Source organism: Somniosus microcephalus, chromosome 1 (genome assembly GCF_052327205.1).
Source record: "Somniosus microcephalus isolate GS21.2 chromosome 1, FLI_Smic_1.0, whole genome shotgun sequence".
Taxonomy (NCBI): domain Eukaryota; kingdom Metazoa; phylum Chordata; class Chondrichthyes; order Squaliformes; family Somniosidae; genus Somniosus; species Somniosus microcephalus.
In genome coordinates this window covers 136770090-136793843 of record NC_140987.1, presented here as the reverse complement: position 1 = coordinate 136793843, position 23754 = coordinate 136770090, and the positions used below count along the sequence as shown (strand labels likewise).

Genomic DNA, 23754 nt, shown 5'->3' with positions numbered 1-23754 from the left:
TTTTTTGATTTTATGCTGTCCCTAATTTCCCTCGTTATCCACGGTTGAGTCACCTTTTTAGGTTTATTTTTATGCCAAACCGGTATAAACATGTTCTGGAATTCTTCCATTCTATCTTTGAATGCTTGCCATTGTCTCTCCACTGTCAATCCCCCCAGAAACACCACCCAATCAATCTTACCCAATTCCCGTCTCATACCCTCGTAATTCCCTTTATTTAAGTTCTGGACCTTAGTCTCTGATTCAATTTCCTCACTCTCCATCTCGACTGAGAGCTCGATCATATTATGATCGCTCTGACCCAAGGGGCCTCGTACAAGAAGATTGCTGATAAGTCCCTTCTCATTGCACAATACCCAGTCTAAAATGGCCTGATCTCGAGTCGGCTCCTCGACATATTGGTCCAGATAACCGTCCCGAAAACATTCCAGGAATTCCTCCTCCTCAGAATTTTTACTAATTTGGGTAGTCCAATCAATATGTAAATTAAAGTCACCCATGATGACAGCTGTGCTCTTATCGCACGCTTCTCTAATTTCCCTTTTTATGCCTTCCCTCACCTCCATATTACTATTTGGAGGCCTATATATCACACCCACTAACGTTTTCCTCCCCTTGCTATTTCTCATTTCTACCCATACAGATTCCGTTTCATCCGAGTTAATATCCTTCCTTTCCATTGCATTAATCCCCTCCTTTACCAGCAATGCTACCCCACCTCCCCTACCTTTTTGCCGATCCTTCCTAAATATTGTATATCCCTGGATGTTAAGTTCCCAGCCTTGCCCACCCTGCAGCCACGTTTCTGTAATCCCAATCAAATCATACTTGTTTACCTCTATTTCCACAACTAATTCATCCACCTTGTTCCTAATGCTTCTAGCATTAAGATACAAAGCCTTCAGGCTTGCTTTTTTCACACTCTCATTATGAATTAGTTTGGCCCTTTGTGTTTCTCTCCTTTGCTTATTGCTTCTCACCTTTCTACCATCTATTTCTGACTTCATATGACTTCCCTCTTTTCCACTACCTAGGTTCCCATCCCCCTGCCAAATTAGTTTAAATCCTCCCGAACCGCCCTAGAAAATATTACCCCGAGGACATCGGCTCCCTCACAGTTCAGGTGTAGACCGTCCCCTTGGTACAGGTCCCTCCTCCCCAAGAACTGGTTCCAATGCCTCAAGAATTTAAATCCCTCTCCCTTGCACCACTGCTCAAGCCACGTATTTAGCTTATCTATCTTACTCTCTCTAAACTTATTAGCTCGTGGCACTGGTAGCAATCCAGAGATTACTACCTTTGAGGTCCTACTTTTCATTTAGCTCCTAACTCCCTAAATTCAGCTTGTAGGACCTCCTCCCTCTTTTTACCTACATCGTTGGTACCTACATGTACCACGACAACTGGCTGATCCCCCTCCCCCTTCAGAATGCTCTGCACCCGCTCCGAGACATCCTTGACCCTTGCACCAGGGAGGCAACATACCATCTTGGAGTCTCGGTCTCGGCCACAGAAACTGAGAGATTGGCAAAATGGAAAAGGAGGAGGGGTAGCCCTGATAAAGGATGGGATAAAGACAGTAGAGAGAAAGGATCTTAGCTCAGAAAATCAAGAAGTAGAATCAGTTTGGGTGGAGCTAAGAAACAGCATGGGGCAGAAAACATTGGTGGGAGTTGTTTATAGGCCCCCAAACAGTAGTTGTAATGTAGGGCAGAGTATAAATCAGGAAATTAGAGGCGCATGTAACAAGGGTAATACAGTAATCATAGGGGACTTTAATCTACATATAGACTGGGCAAACCAAATTTGCAGTAATAGTGTGGAGGACAAATTCATGGAATGTATGCAAGATAGTTTTCTAGATCAGTATGTTGAGGAACCAACTAGGGAACAGGCTATTTTTAATCTAGTGTTGTGCAATGAGAAAAGGTTAATTAATAACCTTGTAGTAAAGGGGCCTTTAGGGAAGAGTGACCATAATATGATAGAATTTTATATTAAGTTCGAAAGTGATTTAATTAAATCCGAAACTAGGGTCTTAAATCTAAACAAAGCAAACTCTGTAGGTATGAGGGGCGAGTTGGCTAAGGTAGATTGCGAAACTACATTAAAAGGTATGACGGTAGACAGACAATGGCTAACATTTAAAGAATTAATACATAATTTACGACAAATATTCATTCCTTTCGGGCACAAAAACCCCACAGGAAAAGTGGTCCAACCGTGGCTTACAAGAGAAGTTAAAGATAGTATTAGATCAAAGGAAGAGGCTAATAATGTTGCCAAAAAGAGCAGTAACCCTGAGGATTGGGAGGATTTTAGAATTCAGCAAAGGAGGAGCAAGAAATTGATAGAGAGGGAAAATAGAATATGAGCGTAAACTAGCGAGAGACATAAAAACAGACTGCAAAAGCTTCTATAGGTATGTAAAAAGAAAAAGATTAGCAAAAGTAAATGTGGGTCCCTTACAGGCTGAGACAGGAGAAATTATAATGGGGAATAAGGAAATGGCAGAGAAATTAAACAAATACTTTGTGTCTGTCTTCACGGAAGAAGATGCAAAAATCCTCCCAGAAATAGTGGAGAACCAAGGGTCTAGCGAGAATGAGGAACTGAAAGAAATTAGTATCAGTAAGAAAAAGAGTACAGGTTGAGCATCCCAAATCCGGAGTTCCGGAATGTTCCAGACTCCGGGACAATTGGTGGCAGGGGTCCGGAATCCGTAAAATGTTCCGGAATCCGGACACCCTGAGGGAGGCTTACCAAAAACCGGAAATAGTGCAACCTGGGCCCAGGCATTCTGGACTTGGCACGTGTTTCTGATGTCCAAAGTCTGGAAATATTGCAACCTGGGCTCGGGCGCTTCCGGACTTCGGACATCAGAAACATGTTCTGAAGTCCGGAAAAACCCAAAAACCGGCTCGGCCTCGGTCCCGAGGTTGCCGGATTCGGGACGCTCAATCTCTACTGCAGAAATTAATGGGACTGAAAGCTGATAAATCCCCTGGACCTGATGGCCTACATACTAGGGTTTTGAAAGAGGTGGCTGTAGAGATAGTGGATGCATTGGTTGTCATCTTCCAAAATTCCATTGATTCTAGAACAGTTCCCGCAGATTGGAAGGTAGCAAATGTAACTCCACTATTTAAGAAAGGAGGGAGAGAGAAAACTGGAAACTATAGACTAGTTAGCCCGACATCAGTCGTAGGGAAAATGCTAGAATCTATTAGGGCACTTAGAAAATAATAATAGTATTGAACAGAGTCAACACGGATTTATGAAAGGGAAATTGTGTTTGACAAATCAGAGTTTTTTGAGGTTGTAACTAGCAGAATAGATAAGGGGGAACCAGTGGATGTGGTGTATTTGGATTTGCAGAAGGCATTCAATAAGGTGCCACACAAGAGGTTATTAAACAGAATTAGGGCTCATGGGATTGGGGGTAATATACTACCGTGGATTGAGGATTGGTTAACAGACAGAGAACAGAGTAGGAATAAACGGGTCATTTTCGGGTTGGCAGGTTGTAACTTGTGGGGTATTGCAAGGATCGCTGCTTGGGCCTCAGCTATTCACAATCTATATCAATGATTTGGATGAGGGGACCAAATGTAATATATACAAGTTTACTGATGATACAAAGCTAGGTGAGAATGTAAGTTGTGAGGAGGATGCAAAGAGGCTTCAAGGGGATATGGACAGGCTAAGTGAGTGGGCAAGAACATTGCAAATGGAATTTCATGCAGAAAAATGTGAAGTTATCCACTTTGGTAGAAAAAAATAGGAAAGCATAGTACTTTTTAAAATGGTGAGAGATTGGGAAATGTTGGTGTTCAGAGGGACCTGGATGTCCTTGTACACAAATCACTGAAGTTAACAGCAGGTACAGAAAGCAAATGGTATGTTGGCCTTTAGTACAAGAGAATTTGAGTATAAGAGTAAAGATGTCTTACTGCAATTATATAGGGTCACTAGCTGGGGGGAGCCCGGCTTTGCCAGGGCTGTTTTGGGCCGGGCGGTTTAAATCGAGTGCGAGGCTTTGGGGCCTCTCTGTGTCCCTCTGTGAATCTGCTGCCGGGCAACATTTTAAATCGAGTCCCAGGCTTTTGGGCCCTGTCTGTGTCCCTCTCAATCTGCTGTCGGGCAACATTTCTACCTTTTAATACCTTGAAAGATGAAAGTGAAAGTACTTATAAAACGTTTTTGGTAAATGTTATGTTATTTTTAAAAGAGATCCAGCTTTGAAAAAGTTAGTATAAGGAGAGTAGTTTGAGCTGGAAGCAGTGAAACAATGGCTGGCACATCCCTGAGATGAAAACCATTAGTCCCGCCCACACACACACACCGATTGGCCAACCATCAGGGGACTGTACTGTAGGATTGGTCAATCATGACGGCACAGGATTGGTGGAACCTTGACGTCAGTCAATCAATGCTAAGTAGCAGATAATGAGTTTAATTTTGAAGGTTTTTTGCATAAGGCGCGAACAATTTTCGTCCGACCGAAAAGTAAATACGCTTACGACCGTCCCGGAAGCGCAAGCTTTCTTTGGAGGTAACGCGCGCGTAGGTACGCTCTATAACTTTCGAGCGCATAGCCGGACAGACGCACACGTGAGGACAGACAGACAGAAGGACAGACAGACAGATAGACAGACAGATCGATTCCTTTATTTATATATATAGACTAGCTGAAGTGCCAGGCGGTGCCAAGGCTTTTTCGAGGGCATGTTGTTGGAAGGAAGAGAGAGAGAGAGAGAGAGAGAGCGACTGGGGGGGGGGAAGAGAGAGAGCGACTGGGGGGGGAAGAGAGAGCGACTGGGGGGGGAAGAGAGAGAGCGACTGGGGGGGGGAGAGAGAGCGCGACTGGGGGGGGAGAGAGAGCGCGACTGGGGGGGAAGAGAGAGAGCGACTGGGGGGAAAGAGAGAGAGCGACTGGGGGGAAAGAGAGAGAGCGACTGGGGGGAAAGAGAGAGAGCGACTGGGGGGAAGAGAGAGAGCGACTGGGGGGAAGAGAGAGAGCGACTGGGGGGAAGAGGGAGAGCGACTGGGGGGAAGAGGGAGAGCGACTGGGGGGAAGAGGGAGAGCGACTGGGGGGAAGAGGGAGAGCGACTGGGGGGAAGAGGGAGAGCGACTGGGGGGAAGGGGATGGGGGAAGGGGAGGGGGGGAAGAGGTGGGGGAAGGGGGGGAAGGGGAGGGGGGGAAGAGGTGGGGGAAGGGGGGGAAGGGGAGGGGGGGAAGAGGTGGGGGAAGGGGGGGAAGGGGAGGGGGGGAAGAGATCTCCCGGGCCCCGCCCCCCCGATCTCCCGGGCCCCGCCCCCGATCTCCCAAGCCCCGATCTCCCGAGCCCCGCCCCCCCGATCCCCCATCTCCCGAGCCCCCCCCCCCCCCCCCCGGATCTCCGGAGCCCCGCCCCCCGATCTCCCGAGCCCCGCCCCCCGATCTCCCGAGCTCCGCCCCCCCATCTAGCCCCACCCTGATCTCCCTAGACCCGCCCCACGATCTCCCGATGTCCCATCTCCCGCCCTGCGATGTCGCGAGCCCCGCCCCCGCCCTCCCGAGCAGCGCCCTCCCGAGCACCGGCCTCCTGCTCTCCGGAGCCCCGCCCTCCCGAGCTGGCTTCAAGACCGCCGATTGCGGCTCAGAGACAGCCGGCGGGCCCGGTTGCCGGGGTATCCCTTCTCGCTCTCCAAGCCGATTGCGGCTGTGAGAGACGGCCGGCGGGCCCGGTTGCCGGGGTAACCCTTGCCGCTCTCTAAGCCCCGCCCGAGATCCGCACTCCCGAGAGCCCCGCCCCCCCCGCCCGAGTCGAGCGGGGAACAGAGAGACGCCGCGTCTCAGCTGCTCCTGCTGCGCGCGCACCCTTTAGTAAGGTAGCGGCGCTCGGCTGAGGCCCGCCCCTCCAGCCTTCACAAAGATGGCGGCGATCGGGGGCCGCTTGTTGACTGGGGCTGGGAGGTGCCTAGCTCGGGCGTGGGTGCGGAGGAGAGGCCGAGGCTTCGAGGCCTACCTGGAAAAACGGGGAAAGGTAGGAATATTAATGAGATTAGATAAAAGATTTAGAAAGTAATTAACTTTTTTTTAAAAGAATTTGTGTTTTAAAAGCAACGTTTTTTTGAAAGACGCAGAAAGCGGGAAAAAGAAAGGATAAGTTTGGAATCAAGATGGCAGCGACTCACCTCGGTTCAGAACGATAAGGCCCGGCCACACACGCACCGATTGGCCCGGCGGCACACGCCAGCAACCCGGCGTACGATTGGTCGAGCTCGAGGTCACTCTGTCGCTAATGAGCGGATAATGAGATGCTAATGAGCGGAATGTTGAAGGTTTTTCGGATACCGCGGGCGCAATTTTAGCCCGGCTGAAACGTAAATACGCTTAAAACCATCTCGGAAATGTAAGCTTTCTTTGGAGGTAACGCGTGCGTAGGTACGCCCTGTAACTTTCGAGCGCATAGCCCGCCAGACGCACACGCGATGACAGACAGACAGAAGGACAGAAGGACCGATTTATATATATAGATGGTGAGATCACACCTGGAGTATTGTGTATGGTTTTGGTATCCTTACCTAAGGAAGGATATATATATACTTGCCATAGAGGGAGTGCAATAAAGGTTCACCAGACTGGTTCCTGGGATGGGGGGGATTGTCCCTGGGATGGGGGGATTGTCCTATGAGGAGAGATTGAGTAGACTGGGCCTATATTCTCTGGAGTTTAGAAGAATGAGAGGTGATCTCATTGAAACGTACAAAATTCTTACAGGGCTTGACAGGTTAGATGCAGAGAGGATGTTTCCCCTGGCTGGGGAGCCTAAAACCAGGGGTCACAGTCTCAGAATAAGGGGTTGGCCATTTAGGACTGAAATGAGGTGAGTCTTTGGAATTCTCTACCTCAGAGGGCTGTGGAGAGTCAGTCGTTGAGTATATTCAAGACAGCGATCAATTGATTTTTGGATATTAAGGGAATCGAGAGATATGGGAATAGTGCAGGAAAGTGGAGTTGAGGTAGAAGATCAGCCATGATCTTATTGAATGGTGGAGCAGGCTCGAGGGGCCGAATGGCCTACTCCTGCTCCTATTTCTTATGTTATGGAATTTTGCGCATTGTTGGCTAGATGCTTGTGTTGTAGCTGTACTCTAACAACTTGTATCGAGGCGCGGCTTGTTCTGGAGCACGAGTCTTCAGCACGACAGCCGGGATGTTGTCTGGTCAGATAGCCTTTGCTGTATCCAGTGTGCTCAGCCATTTCTTGATATGACGGGGAGTGTTGTTGTTGTAACTATCAATGTGAACAGTAACACTGAAGTAGAACAGCACGAGTAAAAGAAAATCTGTGTTACTGGAAGGACTATATCCATCAAATAATACTTTTTTGAACCTTCTTGTTTATGGAGGGGGAAAGGAGGAAGAACGAGACGCAATTTTAAAACGTGTAGCACCTGTTGTCAGGGTTATCCACCAGTCTGCCATATATAAAGTATGTTAAGAATGTAATGTAAAATGCACACAACAGGTAATGTGCTCTGACATATTACTGCAAAGCATTTGCAAAAGAAATACATTTTTAAAACTAATAGTTCCTTTGACCATTATTTTGATATCGATTGATTTGGTACATCATATTACAATTGTTCAAACTGGGTTATAGAGAACAAAAATGAAAACCATTAAAATTCAAGTATGTCTGCTCAAATTCTGGCTGTATACCACTTTTAACAGATTGTGTGCAATGTGTTTGTCTCTAATTTAGGACATTGGATTTTTTTTAAATCTATATTATACGCCAAGTAAAAAGGAAAGCAATGACTATGACAATCTCTTATGCACAAATGACATGCAAGCAATCTTGCCAATCTCCTCCCCGTCCAACTCGCCCCTCCCAGTGCTGACCCTGGCAGCGGATCAGCTATCACCGCCCCTCTCCGCATCTCCCTCCAGAATGTCCGTTCACTTGTGAACAAGGCCCCTGCCATCCATGAGTTTATTGTGGATGATTGCTTTGACATCATGGCCTTGACGGAAACCTGGCTGAGGGGTGATGACACCTTCCCCCTAAATGAAGTCTCCCCGCCTGGCTATACCTTCCACCACCTGCCCCGCCCAGACCATCGCGATAGTGGTCTGGCTCTTATCACCAAATCACACCTTGGTCCGTTCCCCTACTCCTCTGGCACTTTCTCCTCCCTTGAGCACCTGCACTTGTTCCACCTCCTCACCTCTCATTTAAAATCCTCATTCTCTACCGCCCACCCAAGTACCATAATTTTTTTTACTGAGATATCTTCACTACTTTCCTCCCTCAGCCTCTGCACTGAGTGACTTCTCATCCTCGGTGATTTCAACCTCTATCTCAATTCATCCTACACTCCTTCGAGTTCACTGTCCTTCTATCCTACCTTATCCTCTCCCTCCATGTACACTCCATATTCACGGCCACCTCCTTGACCTTGCCATCTCAATGTGGCATAGCTGCTCCCATCGTGTCAATCACAGATAAGGCCATCTCTGATCACTTCCTTGTATCGCTCTCCACCCACATCCCCCTTCCCCCTCCCCAATCCTACTTCCTCTGTGTCCACCCCTGGACTCCCCCAATTCACTTACTACTGCACTTTCAAAATCTCATCTGTCCAGCCTTTGGACCGCCATTCACCACAACATTTCTGCAGCTGCTGACCTGCTCAACCACACCCTCACCACCACCATTTGATGCCCTAGTCCCCATTAAAACCATTACTCTTTCTCATCCTGGATGTTCCCCCAGTACAGCCCTCATCTTTGCTCCCTTAAGTCCAAGAGACACAGACTTGAAGGGACAACGGCGGCTAACTGGTTTATCCGTTCATCACCAGATTTAGCTGGACCACATAAAGCATTATCGGGTCCTGCTCTCATTTGCCAAAACTGCTCACCATTCCAGGATCATTCTGGAATGCAAAACTAACCCCCCGGCTTTTTTTCTCTACTCGAAACCGTCTTCTTAAACCCCTCTCCCCTGTCTCCTCCACCCTCGCCTCCAACAACAAGTGCAAGGAGCTCATGGACTACTTTGTCACTAAGATTGAGACCAGCTGCCTCTGCCACTTCCCTCCCTTCCTCTAGCCCACCGGGCCAAGGTTACCCCCTGCCCTAGCCCTGAACTCGCATCTTCTCCATTTTCTCTCCAATCTCCTCTCTGGCCTTTTCTGAGCTCATCTTGCCCATAAGACCCATTTTCTGCTCCCTCGACCCTATTCCCACTAAACTGCTGACCATCCAACTTCCTTTCCTGGCTCCCATGTTAGCTGATATTGTTAACGGTTCTCCCTCCTCAGATAATGTCCCCCTCTCCTTCAAATCTGCTGTCATCACCCCTCTCAAAAAACCAACCCTTGACCCCTTCATCCTTGCAAACTACTGTCCCATCTCCAACCTCCCTTTCCTCGCCAAAATCCTTGAACCTTCCAAATCCGTGCCAATCTTTCACGGAACTCCATGTTTGAATCCTTCCAATCAGGATTCTGTCCCTGCCACTGTACTGAAACGGCTCTTATCAAAGTCATAAATGAGATCCTATGTGACTGTGACAAAAGTAAGCTAGCCCTCCTTGTCCTTCTCAACCTGTCTGCAGCCTTTGACACGGTTGACCACACCATCCTCCTCCAACACCTCTCCACGGTTGTTCAGCTAAGTGGGACTGCACTTGCATGATTCCATTCTTATCTATCTAATCATAGCCAGAAAATCACCTGCAATGGCTTCTTTTCCCTCTCGCTCACAGTTACCTCTGGTGTGCCCCAAGGAACTATCCTTGGCCCCCTCCTATTTCTCATCTATATGCTGCCCCTTGGTGACATCATCCAAAAGTACAGCATCAGTTTTTAAGTGTATGCTGACGACACTGAGCTCTACCTCACCACCACCCTTCTCGACCCCTTCACTGTCTATAAATTGTCATCCAGTACTGGATGAGCAGAAATTTCCTCCAACTAAATATTGGAAAAACCGGGCATTGGCCGGATTTTTCTCAAGGGAGGTGGGTTAGGGGTGGAGGGTCTCTGAGGCAGGTGGGAAACCTGAGGGGCCGGGTTTCCCGCAGGCCCTGCTGACTTTTAACGGCAGGGCCTGTTTTGAATGCGAGGTCGCGGATTCTCGCCCGCAGCCTGCCAGATTGAGAGGCTGGCTGGCTGTGGCCGGGTAGGCCTCAAAAGCGAGGGGCCGGTCCAGGGGAGGGATCGTGGGCGGTGGGGTCGGCAATCGATCGGGGAGGGGTGGGGAGGATTGGCCTCTTGAGCAGCCCCGATTTTAATCACTCAACCATTGGTGGCCGTGTCTTCAGCTGCCAAGGCCCGAAGCTCTGGAATTCCCTCCCTAAACCTCTCTGCCTCTCTACCTCTTTCCTCCTTTAAGACGCTCCTTAAAACTTACCTCTTTGTCCAAGCTTTTGGTCACCTGCCCTAACATCTCCTTATGTGGCTCGGTGTTTAAATTTTGTTTTATAACACTCCTCTCAAACGTCTTGGGACATTTTACTATGTTAAAGGCGCAATATAAATACTTGTTGTCCTGTTGAATGTGCCATTTTGATTCTTGACCTTTTGTCATCCTTACTTCGCCCAATTGCATACAGATGCCAATGACTTCTGTCTAAATCAGATCATTCTTCACATCCAATGAGGTGTCGAGATTTGCACCAGATTTACATTTCATTTACAGACTGGAAGTCTGTACAGAATGCCAGTCATGAAGCTTTACACACATTTCTTCTGCCTGTGGAACTTTCTTTGCTATTCATGGACATTGTTGTAGTCAGAGTCAGATTTATGAGGTGTGTGTCCCTGATACAGCTGCTTTTGGCAGTACCCTTTTATTGTGCCATCCGATGTGTGAAAAAAGTTAGATTCATCAAGATTAAGGAAATGTCATTGGTCTTTAAGTGAAAGAGAACTTTTTGTTGCGATACAGTACTTAAATTTTCTACATAAACAGTAGTCATGCATAACTGGTTCTTAAAACATAAATTGTTGGGTAGGACCACCTTGAAACTGGGAACAGTAGAGGGTTTAACAGGATAAAATGCCATTTAAAGAAAATGATGGATAGGTATAGTGGTCACAGTTTTATTTTTGTTTTTCAGGTCAGGTGAAAGTTTACAGAGCTCTGTTTGCATTTGAACCCAGAACAGTAAGTACTTTTTAAGCTGTAAACAATTGCTGATTTGTGTGTGTTGCAGCTCAGATCCAAGAAGATTTGAAATTTAAATTTAATTGTTTTGTTTCAGGGTATGCAGTCTCGTGCACTGTTAATAGCAAAACACGACAGTGGTTACAACAAGGGTCCTTAACCACTTTTTTAATATGTATTAATTAATTCAGTTTTATAGTCCTCGTACTGCACAACATTGAATAGTAAGTTTAGAGAGCGTGTACAGTGCAGACAAAACGCAAGGAGATCAGGGGGGTGGGGAGAGCAAAACACATGTCAAAAAGCTGTATAATGTTTATTCTTTGCCTAAATAATAGTGGCTACACTTCAAAAAGTAACTCGCTGGTTGTAAAGCATCTTGAGGATGTGACCATTTGCTACATAAATGCAAATTTTGTTCTTTGTGGAACCTTTAAATGTTTTTTCACATGTATACAGTTCGTCATGTAGCATGTAAATAATTCATAATTTCTCTAACACTCTAACATTGTACATTTTCATTCAAATTCAAATATTTATGCTCTATTATTTCCTCAGCTACAATGTGCCATTATAGTTTACTGGATTTTTCTGTTTAATCCTTATTTAGTCATGTCTTTGGCAGTCGATGCTTTTACAACAGCGCACTACGGTTTGGATCTTGATGCCTAATCTTTTGTTCTTTCATATTCTAGTTCCAGCTTCTATTTTAACTATTATTGAAGTATTAACATCTTTTGGGTATACAGAAGATCTGAACAACTGCAACCATCACTAAAAATATGTTGATATCAACAGCACAAGCTTTAAAGTCCACTATTGTCTCCCTCCCTTTAACTTTCCCAAAGTGTGTGACCACCCCATTGAAGGAGAAGCAAAACCTAGAGGGTGTGTTTTTTTAATTTAAAGTAATCCCCCATTTTGTGGAAGAAACTAAGGTTGTAAAGAATTTTGGATGGCTAGCTGTTGTTAAAGAAACGCCAGTTTACTTACTGAAATGAGGACTGTGGAGTCGGGCCTTCCTCCTTGCTATGCTGCTATGATGATGTCACCAATGGGGAATGCCCTAGGCGGTTCCATGGGAAATAATGGGCACCATGACCAATGTTCCCTTTCTTTTTTTCCCTGTGCGGGCCTTTTAAATTTACTGTGCGGTATCTCTTCCAGTGGCAACATTGGTGAGCGGCCTACGCCTGACCTCACGATTGCGGCCGCGCACCTTAGGGGGAACGTTGACCATGACCTAAACTAGCTGCAGAGTTCAATTGGAGTTGTGGGATTCAGGGGAATCACATTTCAGACTAGGGATGCTGATTTCCCAGAAAATAATTTTGCTTCCCAGTATCCAGAAGCTCTGAATCAGTGCTTAACCCAGTTTGAAATCATAGCCCCCACTGTCTTCATTGGAAGTGCTTCCCATCACTGGCATTATTGGAGCAGACTAGTGGCAAGGAGACCTACCTCGAGTGCCTTCATGTTGATAAAATTGACATGTTTTAAAAATATCTTTTTTTTCTGCTGCAAAATGGGGGGAGGGAAGTGGCCAGAGAGGACATTAATGGAAAGTATTCTGTCTTTTCCTTCCCTTGTGGCCAAACCAATAGGCAATAATACAGGCTCAAAATCATGTACAATTAAAATAAGTATAGTGGCACTTCAGTTAAGTAATGGAGATTACAGTCTACGCTTAATTCAAAGCTGCTTGATTCTAATGATTCAAATTATTTTCACTTATTTCCCATGTTGCTGTGTTAGTTATGTTAGACAACTCAAAAGTCATTTTGTCATGCAATGATGGTTTAAACCAAGCAAATGTTAAATTGCCATTGGTTTTAAAAGGAATGTTAAGCAATGTGGCTGAAGCAGGATTTTAAAATGTGCTGCCACCATTGTATTGTGTGGGGAGCTTGCTGAAAGCCGGATGTTCCTGTTGCTGCAAGCACTTCCTGTACCAGACACAACTGATGCAATGAAGAACCCAGAATTAACTTTTAACTTATTTTGAAGGTGATATGGGAGATGGAATGATGGAATCTGCTGCTTGAGATGTCAGCTGGAAAAACGGAGGCTGTGAAAGAGAGCCAGATTAATAATCAAACCAGCAAAGGGAAGAGCAGTACAGGAGAGAGTTAAACAGTAGTATAAATGTTCAATATTGGATCAGTGTATTTCACAATACACATTTCTCTTGGCTGAGGAATTGTGCATTGAATGGTTTGATCAAAAAGGAGAGACTTTTAAAGCTTAATTAGTTAAAAAAATGTTATTTTGAGAACATATCAACACAAAATAGTTTTTCCGTACATGGTTTGTTCACACTTGTTTGTGCACAAGAAAAAAGACAAAAATACAGAAAAGGACCAATCATGATATGCGATTGCAGGTTTTGGGATATGCAATGTGCGGTGAATAAAGGGCAGAGAGATCAGGAGATATATTTTCCTCCAGTTGTGAATGTGAGTGTAAATGTTGGTCAGAGTAGGGGGGAGAAATTCCCTATTTTATACCCATGCCAACTGTTTTGCTCTCATTGGTGACGAGAGAAAAATGTCTTTAACTCTTTGAACCACAGATCAAAGATAAAGGGTGGAAAAAAAACTACAAATGCTGGAGATCTGCAATGAAATCAAAATGCTGGAAATACACAGCAGGTCAATTAACAACTGTAAAGAGAGACAGATTTGTTTCATTTCAGATGTAAGTAAAGGCGAGAACAATGGCACTCACATAATTGTACATAGAAACATAGAAGATAGGAGCAGCAGTAGGCCATTCGGCCCTTCGAGCCTGCTCCGCCATTCAATGAGATCATGGCTGATCATCCAAATGCAGTACCCTGTCCCTGCCTTCTCCCCATATCCCTTGATCCCTTTAGCCTTAAGAAATATTTCTAACTCTTTCTTGAATATACTTAATGAACTGGCCTCCACCGCCCTCTGTGGCAGAGAATTCCACAGGTTCACCACTCTCTGGGTGAAGAAATTCCTCCTCATTTCAGTCCTAAATGGCTTACCCCTTATCCTTAGACTATGACCCCTGGTTCTGGACTCCCCGGCCATCAGAAACATCCTTCCTGCATCTAGTCTGTCCAGGCCTGACAGAATTTTATAGGTTTCGATGAGATCCCCTCTCAATCTTCTAAACTCCAGTGAGTATAAGCCCAATCGACACAATCTCTCCTCATACGTCATTCCTGCCATCCCAGGTATCAGCCTGGTGAATCTTCGCTGCACTCCTTCCATGGCAAGAACGTCCTTCCTCAGGTAAGGGGACCAAAACTGCACACAATACTCAAGGTGCGGTCTCACCAAGGCCCTGTACAACTGCAGCAAGACATCCTTGTTCTTGTACTCGAACCCTCTTGCTACTAAGGCCAACATACCATTTGCCTTCTTAACTACCTGCTGCACCTGCATGCTTACCTTCAGCGACTGGTGCACAAGAACACCCAGGTCTCTTTGTACTTCCCCTTCTCCCAATCTATTGCCATTCATATAATAATCTGCCTTCCTGTTTTTGCCACCAAAGTGGATAACCTCACATTTATCCACATTATAGTGCATTTGCCATGTTTCTGCCCAATCACCCAACCTGTCCAAATCATACTGGAGTTTCACGACATCCTCCTCACAGCATACCCTCCCACCCAGCTTTGTGTCATCTGCAAATTTGGAGATATTACATCCAATTCCCTCGTCCAGATCATTAATATATATTGTGAACAGCTGGGGTCCTAGGACCGATCCTTGCGGTACCCCACTAGTCACTGCCTGCCACACGGACAACGACCCGTTTATTCCAACTCTTTGCTTTCTGTCCGCCAACCAGTTCTCTATCCAAGTCAATACCTTGCCCCCAATCCCATGTGCCTTAATTTTGCACGCTAATCTCTTATGTGGGACCTTATCGAAAGCCTTCTGAAAGTCCAAATACACCACATCCACTAGTTCTCCCTTATCTATTTTACCAGTTACATCCTCAAAAAATTCCAGTAGATTAGTCAAGCATGATTTACCTTTTGTAAATCCATGTTGACTTTGTCCGATCCAGTCACTGCTTTCCAAGTGCCCTGCTATTACATCTTTTATAATGGACTCTAGCATTTTCCCCACTACCGATGTCAAGCTCCCCGCCTTTTCTCTACCACCTTTTTTGAATAGTGGGGTAACATTAGCTACCCGCCAATCCATGAGTACCGTTCCAGAGTCTATCGAGTTCTGGAAGATGACCAGCAATACATCTACTATTTCTAGGGCCACTTCCTTAAGTACCCTGGGATGTAGATTATCAGGCCCTGGGGATTTATCGGCCTTCAGTCCCATCAATTTTCCTAACCCCATTTCCCTACAAATACTGATATCTTTCAGTTCCACCCTTTCATCAGACCCTATGTTCCCCGGCATCTCTGGGAGGTTATTTGTGTCCTCCTTTGTGAAGACAGAACCAATATATGTATTTAGTTGGTCTGCCATTTCTTTGTTCCCCATTATAAATTCCCCATTTGCAGCCTCTCCACCCTTAAAGTCTCTCCCCCCCCCCCCCCCCCCCTCGTTCGCTAACCTCACCCGCGACTGTAAGCCCATCGCTACCAAAAGTAGGCGTTACAGTGCCGGGGATAGGGGTTTCATTAAATCCGAGGTAGCGAGACTCCTGAAGGAAGAGATTATCGAGAGCAGCAATAGCCCATGGCGAGCACAAGTGGTGGTGGTGAAGACTGGCGGAAAACAGCGCCTAGTTATTGACTACAGCCAGACGATCAATCGCTACACCCAGTTGGATGCATACCCACTCCCCCGCATATCTGACATGGTCAATCAGATAGCACAATACCAGGTGTTCTCGACGATTGATCTGAAGTCGGCATATCACCAGCTCCCCATCAGGGCTGAGGACCGCCAGTACACAGCTTTTGAAGCTGACGGTCGGCTCTATCACTTTCTCAGAGTTCCCTTCGGCGTCACCAACAGAGTTTCTGTCTTCCAACGGGAGATGGACCGGATGGTTGACCAGAACGCGCTCCAGGCCACTTTCCCATATCTAGACAACGTCGCCATCTGCGGCCACGACCAGCAGGACCACGACGTTAATCTAGGGAAATTCCTCCGGACGGCCCAGCGGCTGAATCTCACATACAACAAAGACAAATGTATGTTTCGTACTAAGCGCCTTGCTATTCTTGGCTGCGTAGTGGAGAACGGAGTCATCGGCCCAGACCCTGATAGAATGCGCCCTCTTATGGAGCTCCCCCTCCCCCACTGCCAGAAAGCACTGAAGAGATGCCTGGGGTTTTTCTCTTACTATGCTCAGTGGGTGCCCAACTATGCGGATAAAGCCCGACCTCTCATCAAGTCCGCCTCCTTCCCCCTGACAGCAGAGGCCTGTGCAGCCTTCACTCTCATAAAAAGCGATATTGCAAAGGCCACAATGCACGCTGTGGATGAGTCCCTCCCTTTTCAAGTGGAGAGCGACGCATCCGACTTTGCCCTAGCTGCAACCCTTAACCAGGCGGGGAGACCCGTGGCCTTTTTCTCAAGGACCCTCCAGGGCCCCGAGATTCGACACTCCTCTGTCGAAAAGGAGGCCCAGGCCATTGTGGAAGCCGTGCGACATTGGCGGCATTACCTGGCCGGAAAACAATTTACCCTGCTCACTGACCAGCGTTCAGTAGCTTTTATGTTTCATAATCAGCGGGGCAAAATCAAGAATGACAAGATATTAAGGTGGAGAATCGAACTCTCCACCTACAATTACGATATCTTGTACCGGCCCGGGAAACTCAATGAGCCCCCAGATGCCCTATCGCGTGGTACGTGCGCCAACGCGCAGGTTGATAGATTACAGACCCTCCACAATGACCTCTGCCACCCGGGGGTCACCAGGTTCTTCCATTTTATCAAATCCCGTAACCTGCCCTACTCCATCGAGGAGGTCAGGACCATGACCAGGAACTGCCAGATCTGTGCCAAGTGCAAGCCGCATTTTTATAGGCCAGACAGAGCGAGCCTGATCAAAGCCATGCGCCCCTTCGAGCGGCTGAGCATCGATTTTAAAGGGCCCCTCCCCTCCTCTGACCGCAATGTGTACTTCCTCAATATAATTGATGAGTACTCCCGTTTCCCGTTTGCCATCCCTTGCTCGGACATGACCAGTACCACGGTCATTAAATGTCTGAATGACCTCTTCGCATTGTTCGGTTTCCCTAGCTATATCCATAGCGACAGGGCTCATCTTTTATGAGCGACGAACTTCGGCAGTACCTGCTCGCGAGAGGCATTGCTACAAGCAGGACCACCAGCTACAACCCCCGGGGTAACGGCCAGGTGGAAAGGGAGAATGCGACAGTCTGGAAGGCAGTCCTTTTAAACTTAAAATCTAAGGGCCTTCCGACCTCCCGCTGGCAGGAGGTCCTCCCTGCGGCGCTCCATTCCATTCGGTCGCTGCTCTGTACACCCACCAATGCCACTCCTCACGAGAGAATGTTCTCCTTCCCCAGGAAGTCCACGTCGGGGATTTCGCTACCAACATGGCTGACTTCTCCAGGTCCCGTCCTACTGCAGAAGCACGTGAGGACCCATAAGGCGGAGGGTGAGCCTCCTCCACGCCAACCCGCAGTATGCTTACGTGGTGTACCCGGACGGGCGGGAGGACACAGTCTCCATTCGAGACCTCGCACCTGCGGGTGCTCCTGAAACACCCTCTTCGCCACCCACCCCTACTCCTGCCTACCCCCAGGACACAGTCCCCGCACGAGACCTCGCAACTTCGGGTGCCTCTGAGAGACCACCATCGCTACCTCCCATTACCCATGCTCTGACCCCTGTAGACGGCATGCAGCAGCCCCAGGGTCCGCCACCTGCTACACCTCCTCTGAACGAGACACCGGGTTCAACGTTGGATGCTGCACCATCACCGCCGCCGCTGCTGCGACGCTCAGGGCGGCTTACAAGGCCTCCTGATAGACTTCAGTACACGAATTTTTAGTGCACTTCACCCCGCCGGACTCAATTCTAAACAAGGGGTGAATGTGGTAAACCACTGTTGTTAGTACTGTTGTTCACTGTTAGTACTGTTGTTCACTCTTGCATATTGTTGTACTTGTCTGTGCATGCCTCAGCTAACTCCGCCCCTGGCTCCACCCTCATGGCTGGGTATAAAGGTCGCTGCTCGGCAGCCTCCGGCCCTTTTGGATACCAGGCAACCACAAGAGGCATGCTCTGTTCTTTCGTAATAAAAGCCTGTTTATTACTTTCTCAATCTCTAGTCTTTTGTAGCAATTGATAGTGCATCACCTCCTTTGTTGAATCCTCAGGATTATTGCTTTTTCTGGCCAATTTATATTTCCTCTCCTTGGACCTTATGCTATCCCTAATTTCCCTTGTTAGCCACGGTTGGGTCACCTTTTTTGTTTTATTTTTATGCCAAACCGGGATGAACAAATTCTGTAGTTCATCCATTCGGTCTTTGAATGTTTGCCATTGCCTATCCACCGTCAACCCTTTTGAGTGCCATTCCCCAGTCAATCCGACCCAACTCGCTCCTCAGACCATCGTAGTTTCCTTTATTTAAATTGAGGACCCTAGTGTGAATAACCAGCTTAATGACAAAATAAGTTAGTGAAAGTGTATGGGTGCTCCAGCCTCCAGTGAATTCAAATTCTGATTTTATGACATTGATTACATCATCAACAGCAAGATAAATATTTCGCTAAGGACTGGAGGAGAAATCATTGCTACGTTGAACCAGCACAGCAGCTGGCTATGCAGCAACATTGTAGGAAAATGCTAAAGCAGAGTTGCATCAGGAAAGTGAGTAACCTTTAAGGCTGAGCCTCACAATGATTTCACTCAGTTTCCTAATATCGGAGAATGGTTGCATCAAAACGGTATGGCTTTAAACAGCTGTTCCCATCACTGAGACACCATAAAAGTAGTTGGAGAGGAAGATGGAATTCTAACAGAAGATAATGTTTCTTTTTAGTAAACTTAAAATCATAGATTTTGATGTCCAGGTGACACAGATCTATCTTCTATCTATATATATATAAACGAGTCGCTCTATCTGTCTGTCCTTCTGTCTGTCTGTCCTTCTGTCTGTCCTCACGTGTGCGTCTGTCCGGCTATGCGCTCGAAAGTTATAGAGCGTACCTACGCGTGCGTTATGTCGAAAGAAAGGTTACCTTTCCGAAACGGTCGTAAGCGTATTTACATTTCGGCCGGACGAAAATCGCGCCCGCGGTATCCGAAAAACGTTCAAAATTCCGCTTATTAGCATCTCATTATCCGCTCATTAGCGATAGAGTGACCTCGAGGTCGACCAATCGTACGCCGGGTTCCTGGCGCGTGCGGCCGGGCCCTCCTGCGGTCGAGTGACGGGACGATTGACCAATCCTACGCTTTGGTGACCTGACGGTCGACCAATCGGTGCGTGTGTGGGGCGGGCCTTATCGTTCTGAACCAAGGTGAGTCGCCGCCATCTTGATTCCAAACTTTTCCTTTTTCCCGCTTTCTGCGTCTTTCAAAAAAACATTGCTTTTAAAACACATATTGTTTTTTCAAAAAGTTAATTACTTTCTAAATCTTTTATCTAATCTCATTAATTTTCCTACCTTTCCCCGTTTTTTCCAGGTAGGCCTCGAAGCCTCGGCCTCTCCTCCGCACCCACGCCCGAGCTAGGCACCTCCCGGCCCCAGTCAACAAGCGGCCACGGATCGCAGCTATATTTGTGAAGGCTGGAGGGGCGGGCCTCAGCCGAGCGCCGCTACCTTGGTAAAGGGTGCGCGTGCAGCAGGAGCAGCTGAGACGCGGCGTCTCGCTCTGTTCCCCGCTTGGCTCGGGAGTGCTGATCTCGGGCGGGGCTTGGAGAGCGGGAAGGGTTACCCCGGCAACCGGGCCCGCCGGCCGTCTCTCACAGCCGCAATCGGCGCTCTTCAAGCCAGCTCGGGAGGGCGGGGCCATGTCAGTGCGTGGGGCGGCACGGAGCTCCGTGGAGCCATCGCCGGCGCTGGGCTCGGGTGCTTTGTGGCCTGCGGGCCGAACAGCGGCTGCGGACCTCGAGCTGACCGGGGCGCTGGACTCGGCTGGGCCATGTCTTTGCGGGTGTTCGCCTCGGCCAACGGCATCAGGGTGACGGCCGAGGGAACGCGTTCATCCAGGTGCCGAGGCCCGGGCCCCGGGGCGGAAAGAGGGATTGGAGCGGGGGATGAGGGCTCGGGCAGGGGGGGGGGGGGGAGGGGGGAGAGAGCGAGAGGGTGGGGGGGAGAGAGCGAGAGGGTGGGGGAGGGGAGAGAGAGTAAAGCAGGGAGAGATGGGGAGGGAGAGAGAGGGTGAGGGAGGGAAAGAGTGAAGGGGTGGGACAGGGAGGGAAAGAGTGAGGGGGTGGGACAGGGAGGGAGAGCTTACCTTCTTCCTTCGCAGGGGTCCATCGGGCCACCTTCCCCCCCCCCCCCCCCCCCGTCGCGCGCTCTTCCCCCCCCCCCCCGTCGCGCGCTCTTCCCCCCCCCCCCCGTCGCGCGCTCTTCCCCCCCCCCCCCCGTCGCGCGCTCTTCCCCCCCCCCCCCGTCGCGCGCTCTTCCCCCCCCCCCCGTCGCGCGCTCTTCCCCCCCCCCCCCGTCGCGCGCTCTTCCCCCCCCCCCCGTCGCGCGCTCTTTCCCCCCCCCCCCCCGTCGCGCGCTCTTCCCCCCCCCCCCCCTCCGCGCGCTTCCCCCCCCCCCCCCGTCGCGCGCGCTCTTCCCCCCCCCCCCCCGTCGCGCGCTCTTCCCCCCCCCCCCCCGTCGCGCGCTCTTCCCCCCCCCCCCCCGTCCGCGCGCTCTTTCCCCCCCCCCCGCTTCCCCCCCCCCCCCGTCGCGCGCTCTTCCCCCCCCCCCCCCCCCGTCGCGCGCTCTTCCCCCCCCCCCCGTCCGCGCGCTTTTCCCCCCCCCCCCCGTCGCGCGCACTTTCCCCCCCCCCCCCCCCCGTCGCGCGCTCTTCCCCCCCCCCCCCCCCCCCCGTCGCGCGCTCTTCCCCCCCCGTCGCGCGCTCTTCCCCCCCGTCGCGCGCTCTTCCCCCCCCGTCGCGCGCTCTTCCCCCCCGTCGCGCGCTCTTCCCCCCCCGTCGCGCGCTCTTCCCCCCCCCGTCGCGCGCTCTTCCCCCCCCGTCGCGCGCTCTTCCCCCCCCGTCGCGCGCTCTTCCCCCCCCGTCGCGCGCTCTCTCCCCCCCCCGTCGCGCGCTCTTCACCCCGTCGCGCGCTCTCCCCCCGTCGCGCGCTCTCCCCCCCGTCGCGCTCTTCCCCCCCCGTCGCGCGCTCTTCCCCCCCCGTCGCGCGCTCTTCCCCCCCCGTCGCGCGCTCTTCCCCCCCCGTCGCGCGCTCTTCCCCCCCCGTCGCGCGCTCTTCCCCCCCCGTCGCGCGCTCTCTTCCCCCCCGTCGCGCGCTCTTCCCCCCCGTCGCGCGCTCTTCCCCCCCCCGTCGCGCGCTCTTCCCCCCCCGTCGCGCGCTCTTCCCCCCCCCCGTCGCGCGCTCTTCCCCCCCCCCGTCGCGCGCTCTTCCCCCCCCCCGTCGCGCGCTCTTCCCCCCCCGCGCGCTCTTCCCCCCCCGTCGCGCGCTCTTCCCCCCCCCCGTCGCGCGCTCTTCCCCCCCCGTCGCGCGCTCTTCCCCCCCGTCGCGCGCTCTTCCCCCCCCGTCGCGCGCTCTTCCCCCCCCGTCGCGCGCTCTTCCCCCCCCGTCGCGCGCTCTTCCCCCCCCCGTCGCGCGCTCTTCCCCCCCCGTCGCGCGCTCTTCCCCCCCCGTCGCGCGCTCTTCCCCCCCCGTCGCGCGCTCTTCCCCCCCCGTCGCGCGCTCTTCCCCCCCCGTCGCGCGCTCTTCCCCCCCGTCGCGCGCTCTTCCCCCCCCGTCGCGCGCTCTTCCCCCCCCCGTCGCGCGCTCTTCCCCCCCCCGTCGCGCGCTCTTCCCCCCCCGTCGCGCGCTCTTCCCCCCCCGTCGCGCGCTCTTCCCCCCCCGTCGCGCGCTCTTCCCCCCCCGTCGCGCGCTCTTCCCCCCCCGTCGCGCGCTCTTCCCCCCCCGTCGCGCGCTCTTCCCCCCCCGTCGCGCGCTCTTCCCCCCCGTCGCGCGCTCTTCCCCCCCCCCGTCGCGCGCTCTTCCCCCCCCGTCGCGCGCTCTTCCCCCCCGTCGCGCGCTCTTCCCCCCCCGTCGCGCGCTCTTCCCCCCCCGTCGCGCGCTCTTCCCCCCCCGTCGCGCGCTCTTCCCCCCCCCGTCGCGCGCTCTTCCCCCCCGTCGCGCGCTCTTCCCCCCGTCGCGCGCTCTTCCCCCCCCCGTCGCGCGCTCTTCCCCCCCCGTCGCGCGCTCTTCCCCCCCCGTCGCGCGCTCTTCCCCCCCCGTCGCGCGCTCTTCCCCCCCCGTCGCGCGCTCTTCCCCCCCCGTCGCGCGCTCTTCCCCCCCGTCGCGCGCTCTTCCCCCCCCGTCGCGCGCTCTTCCCCCCCCCGTCGCGCGCTCTTCCCCCCCCGTCGCGCGCTCTTCCCCCCCGTCGCGCGCTCTTCCCCCCCCCGTCGCGCGCTCTTCCCCCCCCCCGTCGCGCGCTCTTCCCCCCCCCGTGGCGCGCTCGCTTCCCCCCCCGTGGCGCGCTCGCTTCCCCCCCCCGTGGCGCGCTCGCTTCCCCCCCCGTGGCGCGCTCGCTTCCCCCCCCGTGGCGCGCTCGCTTCCCCCCCCGTGGCGCGCTCGCTTCCCCCCCGTGGCGCGCTTCGCTTCCCCCCCCGTGGCGCGCTCGCTTCCCCCCCGTGGCGCGCTCGTTCCCCCCCCGTGGCGCGCTCGCTTCCCCCCCCGTGGCGCGCTCGCTTCCCCCCCCCGTGGCGCGCTCGCTTCCCCCCCCCGTGGCGCGCTCGCTTCCCCCCCCCGTGGCGCGCTCGCTTCCCCCCCCGTGGCGCGCTCGCTTCCCCCCCCGTGGCGCGCTCGCTTCCCCCCCCGTGGCGCGCTCGCTTCCCCCCCCGTGGCGCGCTCGCTTCCCCCCCCGTGGCGCGCTCGCTTCCCCCCCCCGTGGCGCGCTCGCTTCCCCCCCCCGTGGCGCGCTCGCTTCCCCCCCCCGTGGCGCGCTCGCTTCCCCCCCCCGTGGCGCGCTCGCTTCCCCCCCCCGTGGCGCGCTCGCTTCCCCCCCCCGTGGCGCGCCTCGCTTCCCCCCCCGTGGCGCGCTCGCTTCCCCCCCCGTGGCGCGCTCGCTTCCCCCCCCGTGGCGCGCTCGCTTCCCCCCCCCGTGGCGCGCTCGCTTCCCCCCCCGTGGCGCGCTCGCTTCCCCCCCCGTGCGCGCGCTCGCTTCCCCCCCCCGTGGCGCGCTCGCTTCCCCCCCCCGTGGCGCGCTCGCTTCCCCCCCCGTGGCGCGCTCGCTTCCCCCCCCCCCCCGTGGCGCGCTCGCTTCCCCCCCCCCCGTGGCGCGCTCGCTTCCCCCCCCGCGTGCCGCTCGCTCAGTCGTCGCGCTTCCCCCCCCCAGTCGCTCGCTCGCTTCCCCCCCCAGTCGCTCGCTCGCTTCCCCCCCCAGTCGCTCGCCTCGCTTCCCCCCCAGTCGCTCGCTCGCTTCCCCCCCCAGGTCGCTCGCTCGCTTCCCCCCCCAGTCGCTCGCCTCGCTTCC

At 52.3% G+C, this 23754-nt stretch overlaps 2 protein-coding genes across 4 annotated transcripts in view; both read left to right on the top strand.

Moving 5' to 3' along the window:
* Positions 1–18427, top strand: part of LOC147124372 (uncharacterized) — a 67777-nt gene extending 49350 nt beyond the window's left edge. Inside the window, exons 2-4 of the mRNA XM_085986191.1 lie at positions 11122–11168; positions 13741–13865; positions 17662–18427. Of these exons, the coding sequence (XP_085842317.1) occupies positions 11122–11168; positions 13741–13865; positions 17662–17857 (368 nt within the window). The 3' untranslated portion in view covers positions 17858–18427. The remainder of the gene's footprint in view (positions 1–11121; positions 11169–13740; positions 13866–17661) is intronic.
* Positions 1–23754, top strand: part of pcsk5b (proprotein convertase subtilisin/kexin type 5b) — a 679955-nt gene that overhangs the window by 606289 nt on the left and 49912 nt on the right. The gene's annotated exons all lie outside the window — the stretch shown is intronic.